General features: G+C 34.4%; 1 protein-coding gene across 1 annotated transcript in view; it reads right to left on the bottom strand.

Annotated features, from left to right (window-relative positions):
* The window catches only part of DIAPH3 (diaphanous related formin 3), a 425390-nt gene that overhangs the window by 151084 nt on the left and 259047 nt on the right, over positions 1–15259 (bottom strand). Inside the window, exons 23-24 of the mRNA XM_087814306.1 lie at positions 9251–9374; positions 1030–1195 (exon numbers count right to left, since the gene is read on the bottom strand). Of these exons, the coding sequence (XP_087670432.1) occupies positions 1030–1195; positions 9251–9374 (290 nt within the window). The remainder of the gene's footprint in view (positions 1–1029; positions 1196–9250; positions 9375–15259) is intronic.

Here is a 15259-nt window from a genome sequence, read left to right as displayed (position 1 = left end):
ATACATCACACATATAGGCACATAATATATTTAATAATCAAATTCATTTCTGATATAAAAATAACTTAAAGAATCACTTTGAATTTGTGGAGGAAAGAAACCAAAGCTATAAGCAAAATGTATATTTAAGGCAGACAGACCAATTTTCCTTTAAAATACTGACATTAAAAGGCTACCTAATCATAACCAACGGATTATAACCAAGTCCAATAAATTCAACAATAAAGTTTTCCTGAGATTTTTTAAAAACCAAAAAACCTAGCTCTTTAAATCCAAACATTGTTTTCTTTACACTTCAAAAACTTTTTAATCCCCCACTAACATTTGCTGAAATACCAAAATGACTTACCTATCTATTAAGAATAACATACTTTTTCTTTGCAGAAATGTATCACCAGTTCCCTAGCGAGGCAACAATGCCTTCTCATTTTAATGTGTGTGGTTCTTTTCCCCCATCTAATCGGCTAATACTTTTCAAAAGATCTTTTTAATGCCTAAATGAAAGGATTCCACATCAAAGACGTGACCTCCCTATTAAAGTATCTAAAGGAAGCCCTAGGAATGTAAAATCCATTCAAAGGCAAACTGCAGGTAGCTTATTGTACAACACATTAAGAAAAGAAAAGGGGGAAAAAGGTTCATAAGAGCTGCACGGAATTTGGTTAAATTACACCACAAAAATACAAATTGATCGCAAGTATAAAGAAACAAATTTATAGCCACAAACTTATTACAACAGTGCTCTGTAATCAGCAAGGAGGGGAGTCTCTATGAAAAACTTCAGAATTTGTCACATTTTTCAATCAAAATTTCTGATTACAGTTTAATATTGGGAAAGTCAAAAAGGCAACAAATCACATTTTTCAATCGATTTAAAATACAAAATTTTAAGGCTAACTTTCAACATCAGAAAAGATAGGTTTTACTAGACAATAGGAGTGCAATGAAGTAATGAAGTAAAAGTAGTAATAGATGAGATAGTATAGATACAAATACTTTTTTTTAAAAAAATTACAATTTTTAACATACCATGAATGTGGTTCTGAAGTTACTTAAGTCAGTCAAGAAATCTTCCACGGACGCCTTCTTCATGTCAATGGCATAGTATTCCATGATGCTCTGGTATAGCTTTTCCATGTTTTCATGTAACTTGGAAAGTTTCTCATATTGTTCCTTTGCACTGATAGCAAAACTGTATAGTACAGTTAAGGAATTTTGAAATTTCAAAGTAATGTTTAGAAAAAAATGTTTTAATGTAACTGTTAGCTACTATTACACATCTCCAAAATGACAAATTAGCTCTAAAAGTTAACCATTCTCATGACTCAATCTATACTGTACAGTGATGAAATCTTAAATTCAATTTCTAATTAACTCTGGCAAAATTATCAAAAAAAGTTAAACATTTATACAGTTAATATTTCTCTTTTACAACTGAATTCAAGGAAATTTTTCTTCCAGTTTGCCTATCTATATTATACAGATCATGCAATGTGATTTAAAATTCTAGTTCAGTAGTTGCTACTGAGTAAAATCAATGGTACTGAAATCAATAACATACTCATTAAGCACAGCAGTTAAATGGGACAACCTGGGTTCAACTTCTAGCTCCTACACTTGGTAGTATTGTGCCTGTGAGGAAATGCCTTCAGCTCTCTGTGCCAAAATTGCCTCACCTGTAAAATGAGAGTAATATCAGCTATCTTAATATGACTTGCTGTGAGGACTAAATGAGCTAATACATGCAAAGTTCTTAGAAAAATGAATGGCATTTAGAGTGCATATAGATACTTGGTATTTTACTGTCCACTTACTCATTTTAAGCTTTAAGGTTGGAAAGGCAATCAAAAATAAATTTTTAAGAGCTACAATTAAACCCTATTTTATTATGGAAGTAAATTCATGTTTTAATGTATCTTTCAGAAAATTGGTAGTATGCATCAAGTGATTTCAAATTATGATCATACATACACAAGGAGATTTACTTCTCTCATTTATAACAACTTAGTTCAAGCACACTGAGACTGAGACCAAATGTGAATGTGGTGGTGGCATTAGAACACATTTTCTAAACAAAACATGGAATTCTTTGTGGCATGATATATTGCTGATGCAGTCAGACATAAAATCACCAGTCTGAAAAGATGACTCTGTTAGAGTGCCAATCATAATTGTTTATCGTTCCTTTAAATTGGGGCATTTAAATAAATGGAACACACAGAATCAAACTGACTGAAGTCATCCTATCATCTCTAACACAAAAGAATAAACAGCCCAGCTGGTGTGGCTCAGCGGTTGAAAGTCAACCTAGGATCCAGGAGGTTGCAGTTTGATTCCCAGTCAGGGCACATGCCTGGGTTGCAGGCTTGATCCCCAGTGAGGACCATGCTGAAGGCAGCTGATTAATGACTCTCTCATCTTTGATGTTTCTCTCTCTCTCCCTCACTCTGAAATCAATAAAGACATTAAAAAAAAAGGATAGACATCACCACTTTAAAAAAAAAAAAAAAGCCAGTAACAAGAATAACTAGATTCATACCAAGAGAAACAAACCAAAAACAATGTTTTTATCTAAAAAGAAAAAATTTCCATAGCTTCAAAAACATACAGTTCCTCTGTCAGAGCATTCCCCAGCGGATGGTAAAATAAAGCAAATGATCTGATCCCTTCACTTTGAGAAAAAAATAAAGACCAAGGATGAAAGAGGCAGCACTACTGCCAGATAGGTGGTGAATCCAGGGGCCACAGAGTAATTTTATTAATGAGAACTCAGCCTCCCCACAAGGAACCATGGCATCCCAGTTAATCACAACCCATGTGTATCCATGTCTACAGTCAGTCTACAGGTTCCTATTGCTCTTCTATGTCTGTGGGGTTTTTTTATACTTAATTATATATATGTATATATTATATATGGTATTTTAGAATATATGGAGTCTGAATATAAACACACACATATGGTATTTTAGAATATATGGAGTCTGAATACACACACACACACACACATACACGGTATTTTAGAATATATGGAGTCTGAATTTTAATGCAAGAGCTGATTTTTTTTTTTTTAATGACCTTAAGAAAATCTATAGATCTTTTTGTGGCTCGGTTTATATTCAACTGAGTAGTGAAATGCCTCCTTATACTTTGTAGACTCTAGATAATAATAGTTGATGCATTTTTATGTGGTATCATTCTTTAAATCTTAGGTGAGCAACAAAAATTTCTTATAATTAGTCAAATCACAAAATCACAAGGAATTATAACAATGTAATTACACGGAACAGTTTTCCATATATTGTCTTATGAAATAACCATATTCATGGAATGTTGTAGGTAAAATGAACTGATGTAAATAAAAATCACATTTGACATGCATTCAGAAAACACCACTAGATTAGTTTCATCATATGGTGATTCATTTGTAAAGTGAAATAATTAATAAATTCAGAAATCAACACTGGGTTTATCTATTACATCTATAATCTCTCACCTAAAATTATTAATGTCCCAGATAGAGACTGTATCCACATGGGTTATTTATATAGTAGTCTTAATATCTGTATAGAAGAAAAACTGTTTTCTGCCTTCGCAGGCATAAACCTACCATTCAAGCTTCATTAAATTCTTCCCCTTCCACAAAGCTTTCTTTTCTACAGCTATGAGTGATCATTTTTTCCAGTGAATACGTATAGCATTTATAGTTCATTATACTCATCTGTAATGATGCTGTGAATTTTCCCTTCTAATCCAATTCCCTAGTAGTGCTTTGTTCTTGCTCCATTTCTAGGGGGTGGTCACCTCTGACAGTCAGCCCCTTCTCTAAATGCTGTGCCCCACCTTCTTAGTTGTATTAAGTCTAATCATCTACAACTACATTGGTACCAGTTATTTATTTCATCCTAGTGTCATCATTCTTGAACTTTGGTGGGAAGGGTAACAGGTCTTCTCAAAATTCTGATGAAAGACTGCACATATACATATTCCTACACACAAACAATCTCAATGAAATGCTAAGAGTTAAGAGAGTCTATAAACAGTCATCCTGGACAATAGGTTACCCTATTTTTGTTGGTGTTTCTAACTATGGTTCTATAGCTACTAATTTCTGCCCCTATCACTGCTTATGAGGCTTTGAGCTTTAAAACAAGGACTTCACAAATCCTAGTAATTTAATTCTAATACCTAGGAGTATGTCTATTCTCAAGAATAAATTTGGTAAATAGGTTAAATTAAAGCTATAAGAATTATCCAAAAACATTTTTTAGATTTTCAGATATGAACCAAAAGTTAATGAAATATTTGGAATATGCCTGGGCATACTTAATCTATTAAAAAAGTGATGGAAAAGAAGACCAAGAGTCAAAACCATAAAAATTACATGATTTTGTTCTAAAACTGAGAGCTTTGTAAGTTAATTTTCTTATCATTGTTATCTATAAAACAATTTGCTCCCAAGGGAAATAAAGTAGAGCTTTAAATAACTGGAATTATCAACAAGAATGATAAAATTGTGATTAAACTTACACAATTTTGGAAATAGCCAAATTCTCAGCAGTTTAAAATGATTGTCTGCTAGGATGGAATAAATGGTTACATTAACGAGGTACTCTACTTCATTATTGTTGGGCTACTCATCAAGAGATGGTGAAATATTCAGACAAAAACAAAAACACATCACCATCATCACCCAAAAGAAAAGAAAATGTAGGTGTTCTTGTGCCACCTGCTAAACTGCGGATAAAACTGCCCATCTTAGTAGTAGTCAAGCCTTATTTATTTCCCCAGCATGAAGTCCTATATTTATAACGTGTTAGGGAAGTAGGTGAGCTACTCAACAAAATAAATATTTTATAAAAGTCATTACAAAAATATTGGTATTTATCCAATCACTTGATGTTTTTGTGAAATCTATTTTCTATTCCTTTACCAGGACAAAGGCCAAATTCTCATGAATTTCTATACGAAACATTGAAAGGTAGGTTGATTACCAGATCTGTGTTCACACTTGCTGAACCACAAATACTTAGTGTTAGCCAACTAAGTAGCAAGACTAAGATTTGGGATTCAATTCCTGGTCAACAAGTATAGCTCATTCCCAAACGACCTAGCACTAATATATTCTCCATTTATTCTTATGTCTTGCCCTCGTTATTGTACTTTCCCACAAAAGATGTCTATTACTTCCATTAACACATCTGAAACGGATCAGCTTCAATCAGTCATACATGTCCAATACTTTGTATACATCTTTAGCACCCAGGATCCAGCCAGCCGGCCAGCCAGCCAATCTATAAGTATTCCTTGAACTCCACTCTATTCCCCTCTTCTGGGCACTAGGGAAAACAACCTACATTCTAGAGTGTACTGATAATGAAAAAGTAAATAAATGAGATATTCAGACAGTGATAAGTATGGTGAAGAAAAAACTCTGTGATGTTACACAGAGTGGCAAGGCTAATCTATGTTGGGTAGTCAGTGAAGTCCTGACTGAGAAGGTGGCATTGACTGAGCAACTGAGGCATGACTAAAAAGGCAGTGAACACTAAACTGTGTAACCACTTTTGTGAATGCAATAAGATTCAGAGAAGAAAAAGATCAATATAAATATAAATCTGAAGATTCACAGAGGATGGGGAGCAGGATATTTTAACCCAAGTCTTACAAGTTTGTTGAGAATGGGTTAAATGGAAGACAGGCAAGGGAAAAAGAAGGGAGGAAAGATAAGACTGATTTAAGAGAAGAAAAATCTGCTCTTACAAATCACCCAATTACTCACTTCTCACTCCTGCGAGGGGACCGTGTATTATACAAGTTTATATCTCACCCATTCCACTCTTCAACTTTATTTCCTAACTATAGTTTAATTAAATAAAAATGTACCGAATTCCTTTACCTGAAAAATGCTGTATTTTATGCAGTGTTGGATATAGATGTCTTTTTCTCAAGGAATTTATTAAAGTAGTTTTAGCATTTACATCGAAATTTCAAGTGATTAAAACATTGCTATATAGTGGAACAATAAAAAAGAAAAGGCAAAAATAAAGCAGGGTCGCAATGAAGAAATTTAAAGACTGTAACATAGGAAAGAGTCAAGTAACTTGCTATATAAGTTGTGATGAATATAAAAATATATAAATGTCTAGCAAAATTATTTTTTCTAAGAGACTTGGGAGAGGGGGTAGGAAGAGAAGGAAATAGAAAGATTAAGGCTTATGCAAAGAGAATTTCATGGGCAATATTCTAGGATCTATTTTTTCCCCTTAAAATAATAAAGATTCAGAATTTGAAGGTCAAAAGAAGGGAATAAGCACTGCATGACAGAAATCCTGGCACTTTCTTAATTTTCTCACTGATAAGAGTTTAATATGTGTGTACACCTCACATATAATAGCTGTACCTAACAGTACTAATGACCCCACCTTGAATTTGTGTTACACATTTTTTAAGCATTGGAACTATTCAATTCTAATTACATTTCTGGGCAGGCTTGGCAACTGGAAAGCAACAGCATTATTACTAAAAGTCAAGTGATATGTGTGAAATAACTGTGCATGCCTTTTAAAGGATGTACTAAATTCACATTTTTTTTAATGTTGAGAAGCATATGTAAATAAAGAGCATGTACTGGAAAAATAAAAGTACAATATGCTATAATTGAACACTATTAATAAAATTTCCTATTTTAATAAAATTGTATCATGCCCAGCCGGGCGTGGCTCAGCAGTTGAGCGTTGACCCGGGATCCAAGCGATTGGGGTTCGATTCCCGGTCAGGGCACATGCCCGGGTTGTGGGCTCGATCAATGACTCTCTCATCATTGATGTTTCTATCTCTCTCTCCCTCTCCTTTCCTCTCTCTGAAATCAATAAAGATATGGTAAAAAAAAAAAAAAATTGTATCATAAGTTAAGACAATTTGATTAACAGATTAACAGTTCACTAAATTATGATTGTTCACACTAAATATCTACTTGTAAAACTGCATCCTTAACAACTTGGATAATATACACATTCTCCCAGAACTGGTGGATGAATCAAACATTTGATGTGTGCTTCAACTAACAGCACTAAAATTTAAAACAAAGTTTGAGCCTTAATAACCCAAACTTTAGTTAAATATATTTTATTTATTATGCATTTTCATTTCCAAATTCTTCTATTTTCTAAGATCTAAGAAGCTCACAATTTGCCATTTTAATAAGATCTGTATGAATGCATTTAATATTCAAGATCTGATTTGTTGTCAGTCCTAATTAAAGTAAACAATCTTTGCAATGAATGAATTTAATTACTTTGAAACTAGTATGTCTAAAGAGGAAAAGCAAACGAGTGCAATCTAATCTCAGCGAAGAATATTTATGATCATAAGCTTTGTCAATAGCAAAGTGCACCAACTGTTCATATATCTGACTTCCAAGAGATACATGAATGCTAATCAGTTCATTAGAGGCTTCTAGGTTGTGATATTTAGCGACAGGATAGAGTAGCTTTCATATCCATGGAGTATAATTGTACTCAGAATAAAAAATTGTTTCCAACAAAGCTTCATCCTTCCGTGTCTGATTTCCTGCTAGCTGCTTTTTATGAGCCGCATACCTTTCAGGAAGCCAACATCATTCAGCTTCTTGTGTCATGTGAATACAAGTATTGATAGGTCCTGAGATCATCTGCTGAGCAGGACTCTACAACATTTACTCTAAGCTCAGGAATTCATCTTAGGTTTTATCTTCTAGAAACCTGACCTTCATGATTAATACACTCACAATGTATCAACAGAAACTGTATGCAAGCAAAACTTTTTCTAAAATGCTTTCTATCTGTAGGAACAATAGTAAGTACTTCAATTAACAGTACTTAATGATTAAGATAAACTGGCACATATGAATATTTTAACATGATAAAAATGATTGAGTTGAAGCTAAGAATTGTGAAACTAATAGAACTCTGCAATAACAAATTTTACAAATTTAGTTTTAAAAACCATGACAAATGAGAAGGTACTGCAAAATATATTTTTGATGAATAAATGTAGATTTCATTTTTAGTTTTAAAAAGACAACCATCTCCAGTGGAGAGATAACGGTACCCTGCCTCATAAAAGAGGAAACTGGCTAGGTAGGAAAGATAGGAAAGGAAACACATTAGCCAGAATTGATTGTTGCTAGAGTGCATTTTTATGATATTTCCCAAAAGATATAATAAAGAAAGCTAAAATTGAACTAATTCACAATTAACTTGAAAGCATATACAAGAAAACCTATGACAAGCCAAATAATAATTTTGTGATTTGCCAAATCTCAGTGGAGAACGATAGAAAGAGGAAAAGCAGTTACTTTATTTCAAGCAACTTAGTTTAAAATAAAATACTAGGAGTGTCTATTTATAAGAGCTCATTTTAAAAGTAGGTTATCCTTTCATGTAGAATTCTGAAGTCCATATGGGATTTTAATAATGCATAGTAGTAATACTTTATTATAACACAAAAGATATCAGTCTCTAATTTCACAGAATGGTTTGCAAAGCAATTCAACATTAGTTTCAGGAAATAAAGTTTATTACTTCAATTACTCATTAGAGATTAAGCCACAAAGTTAGCAAAACCAAAGATAATTAAATTCAAAAGAAACCTTAAATTAAGCAGGACACAAGCCTCATGCTATTTATTTTACATATATATATATGTATGAATGTATACACATGCATATACCTGTCAATTTTATTTTAATTTTGGAGAATATCTACACGCACAGTGATTGTGACAATCTCAATTTTGATTATGGAACTATGTAGTATTTCTAGAAAATAGTCAAGTTTCTGGAACATGAGTCCATTTTTAGAATACACCAACCCTTGAAATTCAGCTGACTAGACACACCAGTCTTTATCCTGAAACATTTCAAAATATCTAAATCACATCGTGGCGTTAGATTCAAACTTCCTCAAAATTGAGTTTTCATATCCTTTCAATCTCCCATGATCTTCAAAAGGAAACAGGGCATGTGGAAGGGAAAAGATGAGAGAAAATATTATTCAAGTTGATAAAAAGGGGAAAAAAGGGAAATCAATAGAATATATTTCCGTATTGTTCATGATAAGACTGATAAATTTCCCTGTAAGAAGGCAAAGATTAGACCTACAATTTGGCACTATAGAATGATCTCTGTTTATGCAAGTGTACTTAAAACGTTAAATAATTTGTAATTCTAGCTGACTAGTAATTTAAGTTATTTAGATATTAAAAGGATATGGACATCTTTGTCACAAACTTATCATGCACGTCCTCAGGAGGGGGAAAGGTTTCCAAATCTCTCTCAAGCTGTTGAAGCTGCCTTCCCATCTGCTTCAAATTCTTTTCCAGCATTTCTACAGAGACTGAAAGAGAGGACATTAAATACTTTGAAAGGACAAAATTATAATACATAAAAGGTAAAACACTCTAGAAACAAAATGTTTGTGAAAAACCTTACAATAAAAAAGTAAGAAAAGTTACTATAATAAAGGAAAGGTAAATTTCAGTAAATTTGTTAAAACTTTCAATTTTTAAATCCTGGAAAAATAAAATTTATTAAGTGTCTTTAAGACATTAGATGAAGCTCAGAGCAAACCACATTTAGGAAATGTGTCTTAAATCAGAGTTCTTCACCTCTATATACACCCCAAACTAATCAGTCTATTCAGACAGAAAGGCAAAGAAAAATGTTTTTAAAATTAAGCCTATTTCAATAACATTTTAACATTTTTCAAAATCATGATGGCTTTGAGAAGGAACAGTGAGTACATGAAGAAGATGAGGAAAATGCTCTCTATTGTCTAAGCTTATCTACAGCAGCAATGACAGGTATCAAAAACTATCTGAGAAACCTGTGGAACAAATACCAAGTTTTCTTTACTGCTACCCTGAGCACAATGTGTGGTGATTATCGAATAAAGATTTTCCTTCTTTGTCAAAGTTGCTCTCACAGTGCACAGGAGGGAACAAGTGGTAAAGCAGGGCACTAAGGCACTTCGACAATGTACTGGCCACCCAGCAGGACAGACATTAAATACCACTTCCTAATATCTTTGCACAGAGAATTTTAGATGACATCAGGAAAAAGAATTAACAACATGTAAAGAGGATATAGTGGCTCAAACCAAATTTTTGGATATTTGCTTTAGGTTCAAATAAATTTTAGTTAAAATTTCTTTTGATTCTCACTAGTGTGAACTATACAAAATGATATTAAAAATGCATATAATAATTCTTGGTATGCTACCATTTTCAGGCTTCAAATTAATCCAGAGGAAGAGGTGTAAGTCAGGTTTCACCTGTAAGGATGGGAATGTCCTCAAAAGCAACTTAATTGCCCAATCAAATGGGATTACATTAAAAAAAAAAATTATGGTTTACAATCTTGGTTCAATAAAATGGAATAGAAGGGAGGCATGAAAAATGTTGCATAAGAACATGGAGGGTTTTTGTTTCTTTTTTAAACTACCTGCATACAAAATAAATTTGCTATTCTAACACATTAATAGCTGTTAAGAAAACCTCAACATATTTTGTTGTAAACACAATTAGCAAGCTAATTCTCAGATACAAGGTTCAGTCAAATGACTGAACTCTTCAGAGAGCCACTTACAATGGTTGTTTGTGCCTAAAGAATGACGATACTTGAAACTTTGGCTCCCATTGCAGTGAAGCCACTTTGAAGTCATACTGGTGCATATTTGCATATTTTCTCACTCATGCTTCCCCTTCCTATGATCCTTAAAATTGAAAAAATAACTCAGAGAAGAAAGCGCATAAAATGTTTTTTATCATGACAGTGTTTAGTGTAGTAACACAATCGATTAAACTCACGTCCCCAATATAGCTTGCTGTAAGTAAACATGTGCTTAGGAGAGTTTATACGACCACTTGTCATGCTATGAATTAGATTCAAAAAAACAAGGGTATTAGTAGCATGATAATAGTGGTCATAGTTGTAATGGTCGTAGTAGTGATGATAGGAATAGCAGCTAAAATGTACTGAGTGTATGTGTGTCAGGTACTATCTTATGTGTTCTGCATTAATTTTTTTAATCCTCACCAGAATGTTATGATATAGATATTATTTTTGCCACTTTACAGATGATAAAACTAGTGTTGAGTGGGTGAAGAAAAAATTAAACTGTCTTGCCTACTGCAATACCGAGTAATCCACATATGGCTAAACTGAGGAGAATGCACCCAATCATTCTGGATGGATGACAGATAAATATGCTACTATATCTTTTTAAAAGAACATTTAAATATAATGTGGTGACACACCATTTAACAAAACCACATACTTAAATTATGATGATTTAATCTGCTGATCCAATTTTATTATGCACACACATCAAGTCTGGGAACGATCTAGAGAAAGGCCTAATAAAAGTCTGAGGGACTCCCATATAACAAAAAGCACAAGGCAAACATTAGGAGGGAACATAGTTGGGCTGTTTCCTTCCGACATAAAATACATCATTCCAATACCTACCGATTCTCCAACACCAACGGAGTATCTTCCAATTCAACTCTATTCCGACACTACCTGGAGTTAGCACAGACCCCACAGGCTTAAAAACTCAGTCCCACAAAACTGCCCTCACTTTACACGATAGTCCCAAGTCCCAAGGACCACCCATAGTTCCAACAAACTAGTATAAATCCAGACTTTCTCATGCCCCCTCCCTCTTACTCTCCACAATTTGCTAGGCAATGATTCAAAAGAACTCAGGAAAGTAAAGAATATAACTCAGGATTGGCCAAATTCAAGACATGCATAGGGTAAGGAATGGGGAGTAGGCACAGGTGGTCTAGAGCTGTCATGCCCTCTCCGGGTGCACCACCCTCCCCGTACATCAACGTGCTCACCAAAAGAGAAGCTCCCTTAGTCTGGTGGTTGCAGACTTCTTATTAAAGCTTCATTACATAGGCATAATTGACTAAATTATTGTTCATTAATGATTAAACTCAATCTCCAGCCCCTCTCCCCTCCCTGGAGGTCAGAGAGTGGATTGATAATTTTAACCTTCTAACCACAAGGTTAGTAACTCTGACAACCAGGGCCTTCCACCCCCAATTCTGAAACATCTCGGATCCCCTTCCCCCCCATCTTCAGGGGAATCATCTCATTGGCATACAAAATACCTCAGCAACTTAAAAGGTTTTAAGAGCTCTATGTCAGAAACCAGGAAAAAGACCAAACGCATATTTTTTACAATACCGCGTGGAAGAGAAGTATGTGTCTGATCAGAGGGCAGGACTCTAGTACCTGTGAGGAGGTGTAAGTACGTTTCTGATTCGTGAGTTGCCATCCTCAGAGCTGTCTAACAGCCTGGGCTGCCCTCAGAGGAGGCCAGCTGCTTGTAGCTGGACACTGAGCCATCCAGTGAGTGAGTGCTTCTCAGTGAGATGAGAGAGGGGCTAAGGTTCAGAGGAAAGGCTTCGTAGGTGGTCCTTCGAGCCTTTTCCTACTCCTGGGTAGCCTATGCGTTAGTAACTACGTGCTATCATTGTGATTTGAAGCACCTTCTCAATGACTCAGTTTCCACATCAGTAAAATGGACAGAATCTCACTTCATGTTTTTACCTCACAGATATTTCATAAAAGATCAAAGGGTATAACACAGGATGAATAATTTTTTTAAAAATAGAGTGCACTATGCTGTGTTACTCTTACTCTTAGAACTCAGTAAGAAATGAGGAGCTTAACAACTGAATTCAGTACTATTAGAATCAAAGTGAAAGTAAATCATCATCTTCACCATTATCTTGCTAGGAACAGTGTTATGGAAGTCAGGCTAACAAGAAACGTTGTAATTTCAAGAGTAAAATATTAATAATGTCTGCAGCATATTCAAACATTTAAAGCTGACATCATAAAAAGTAAGCCGCCTTAAAAAAAAAAGGTTCTATGGCTACTCTACAGATGGAAACCCCACTGAACCATGGCTCTGGCTTCATCAGTGGTCTCCTAGTATACTACTTATATATTATAGTTGAGAACTTGAGCAGTAAACCAACTTTTCACTATTGGCTTTTAAATAAAGGCCAAAGAACACTTAGAAGAGAGAAAGGCAGGTGCAAATTCTAGAATAATAAAATATAATCTAATGTTTGGGGCCATCTGATGGGGCCATTTACGAATCTCCTTAATGTTTTTCTTTTTCAGCAATATTTCTATAGCTAGCTCCTTTATACACCTTCAAACATAATTATAGCCACATTTTTCACATGTGTCAAGTTCTTTGAGGTCAGAGATTGTGTTTTTATATATTAGAAATCTGAACTACAGCAGAGAGTTTTAAATTGCATACCCTCAAAGAAGTGTAAATTTACTGGTGTCTGTATGTGACCTGTGCATGAATTTTATCTTTCAACTTTGTCACATTTCTTGACCAAGAAATTAATCTTTTTTTTTTGTCATTCCTTTTCATTATTTAGAAGTAACAAAACATACGCATTATCAAACAGAGTTGATTAGGTTATTTTAAGGCAATTTCAACTGTTGCATTTCACTCAGTTAATATTCAGACAGAGGTGATGTCTTTGTCACCTCACACCTCATGTGTCTGCCCCCAACCAACTGCCCTTCTGTAATCTCCACACCTCAGTAGGCAGCAGAACCATGAACTGCTTTTTTTGTGTTAGAAACCTGCTAGTCTTGACCCTTCTCTCTGCTGCATCCCTCAGATCCAATCATGCCACCCCTCAAATTTTACTTGACAAGCAGCACCTAATTCCTTGCTTGGTTGAACACTGTTCCACTCATCTGATTTCTGGTCTCCTACTGCTTTTCTCCAGTGTCTTCTCCACACTGCACTTGGAGGTTTCCTGACAAACTAATTTAAAGATGTCCCTTCCCTGCTTAAAACCAGCCAGGAAACTGCTTATGCTGACAACACCCAAGCTCCACCCACAGTCTGGCTTGGCTCTACTCAGATTTCAGCCACCGTTACTTCCAACACAACATCCAGCTTATACTTTCCCTACCCGCATCCCTCTTCATCCATCTGTACCTGACACTGGGCATAATGTCTACTGGCCTTGCCCACTCCAGAGTCACTCCTAGTCATACTTTATACAAGAGTCAAACACTCCAGCCAGCCCCCTGGTGAGCTGCCCTTCATACCTGGTAATTATTTCATCTTTGCAATTACTACACTCTGTTACTTTTATTTTTCCATGTGTCTTCCTCTCCCAATTGGGAATTCCTTAAGGGAAGATGCCATGTTTTATTCATCTGTGTATTTTCAGTTACATAACATAGCGCTGACAGTCAAATACGTGTTGAAGGAATGGATTTTGGATTTAACTTTAACCTCTTGAAGAAAAAGCATTAAAAATGAAATGAGAAAATATGACAGATTAAATATCTAGAAACTTAAAATATAAGACACGGACTTGTCTCCTTATCATTATGATAATTATACATTAGAGGCGTTAAATAAGCTTTGAATAAAAATTAAAATCACAACTATAAATATTTAAGTTTACAGCGATCATGAATATAGGCTTTCTGTATTTTGATGGCTTGAATGATTTACCAGGTTAAATTTTAAAATAGGAAAGGAGAGTAGAGATTACTACACACATTTAAGTAACCTTTGTAATTAAGTAATAATCGTATGTGAATATGTCCTGGAGTTTTGGCTATTATTTCATAACAAGCTTACAAAGAATGTCATTCACTCTTAAGCATCATGATATATTCCAGGGAAACTGATTTCTTTAAAGAATGCTTAAACAACAACTTATTGCTATAAACAATTTAAACGTTCAACCTAAATTAACCTTCCTACACTCACTGACAAAATTGTTTTGTGAGGAAAATTAGAGGCTATACCATTTCAGGCTTCCAACAAAATAACTTTCCCTAGATGATGTAATAATAAAGGTATTTTTATAAAACTTAAGAATATTTTATAAATGCAAGTTCGAAATAATAAATTGGATGGACAAAAACTTCAATAGCATTAAAAAAATTCTTAATATAAAGTAGGCCTGTAACAAAATCTAAGTTCTAGAATAAACCAATATAAAACCCATTACTATTTTGAAAATGTATACAATTGAAACAAGATGGTAAAAAAGCACAAACTCAGAATAAATTGCAGCTTAGTTCATAACCGGAAAACGTAAATTGAAAGCAGAAATGCTGAGTGAGTAGCCGGTAATCCTCACCAAGTGGCCTACCTTCCTCTGCTCAGTTTTTCTTTCTTCCCATTGTTCTGACTATTGCGTTCCC

The sequence above is a fragment of the Miniopterus natalensis genome, chromosome 2 (assembly GCF_054644295.1).
Source record: "Miniopterus natalensis isolate mMinNat1 chromosome 2, mMinNat1.hap1, whole genome shotgun sequence".
NCBI classification, from domain to species: domain Eukaryota; kingdom Metazoa; phylum Chordata; class Mammalia; order Chiroptera; family Miniopteridae; genus Miniopterus; species Miniopterus natalensis.
The sequence above is the reverse complement of the archived record's forward strand: the minus strand, read 5'-3'. Positions and strand labels throughout refer to the sequence as shown.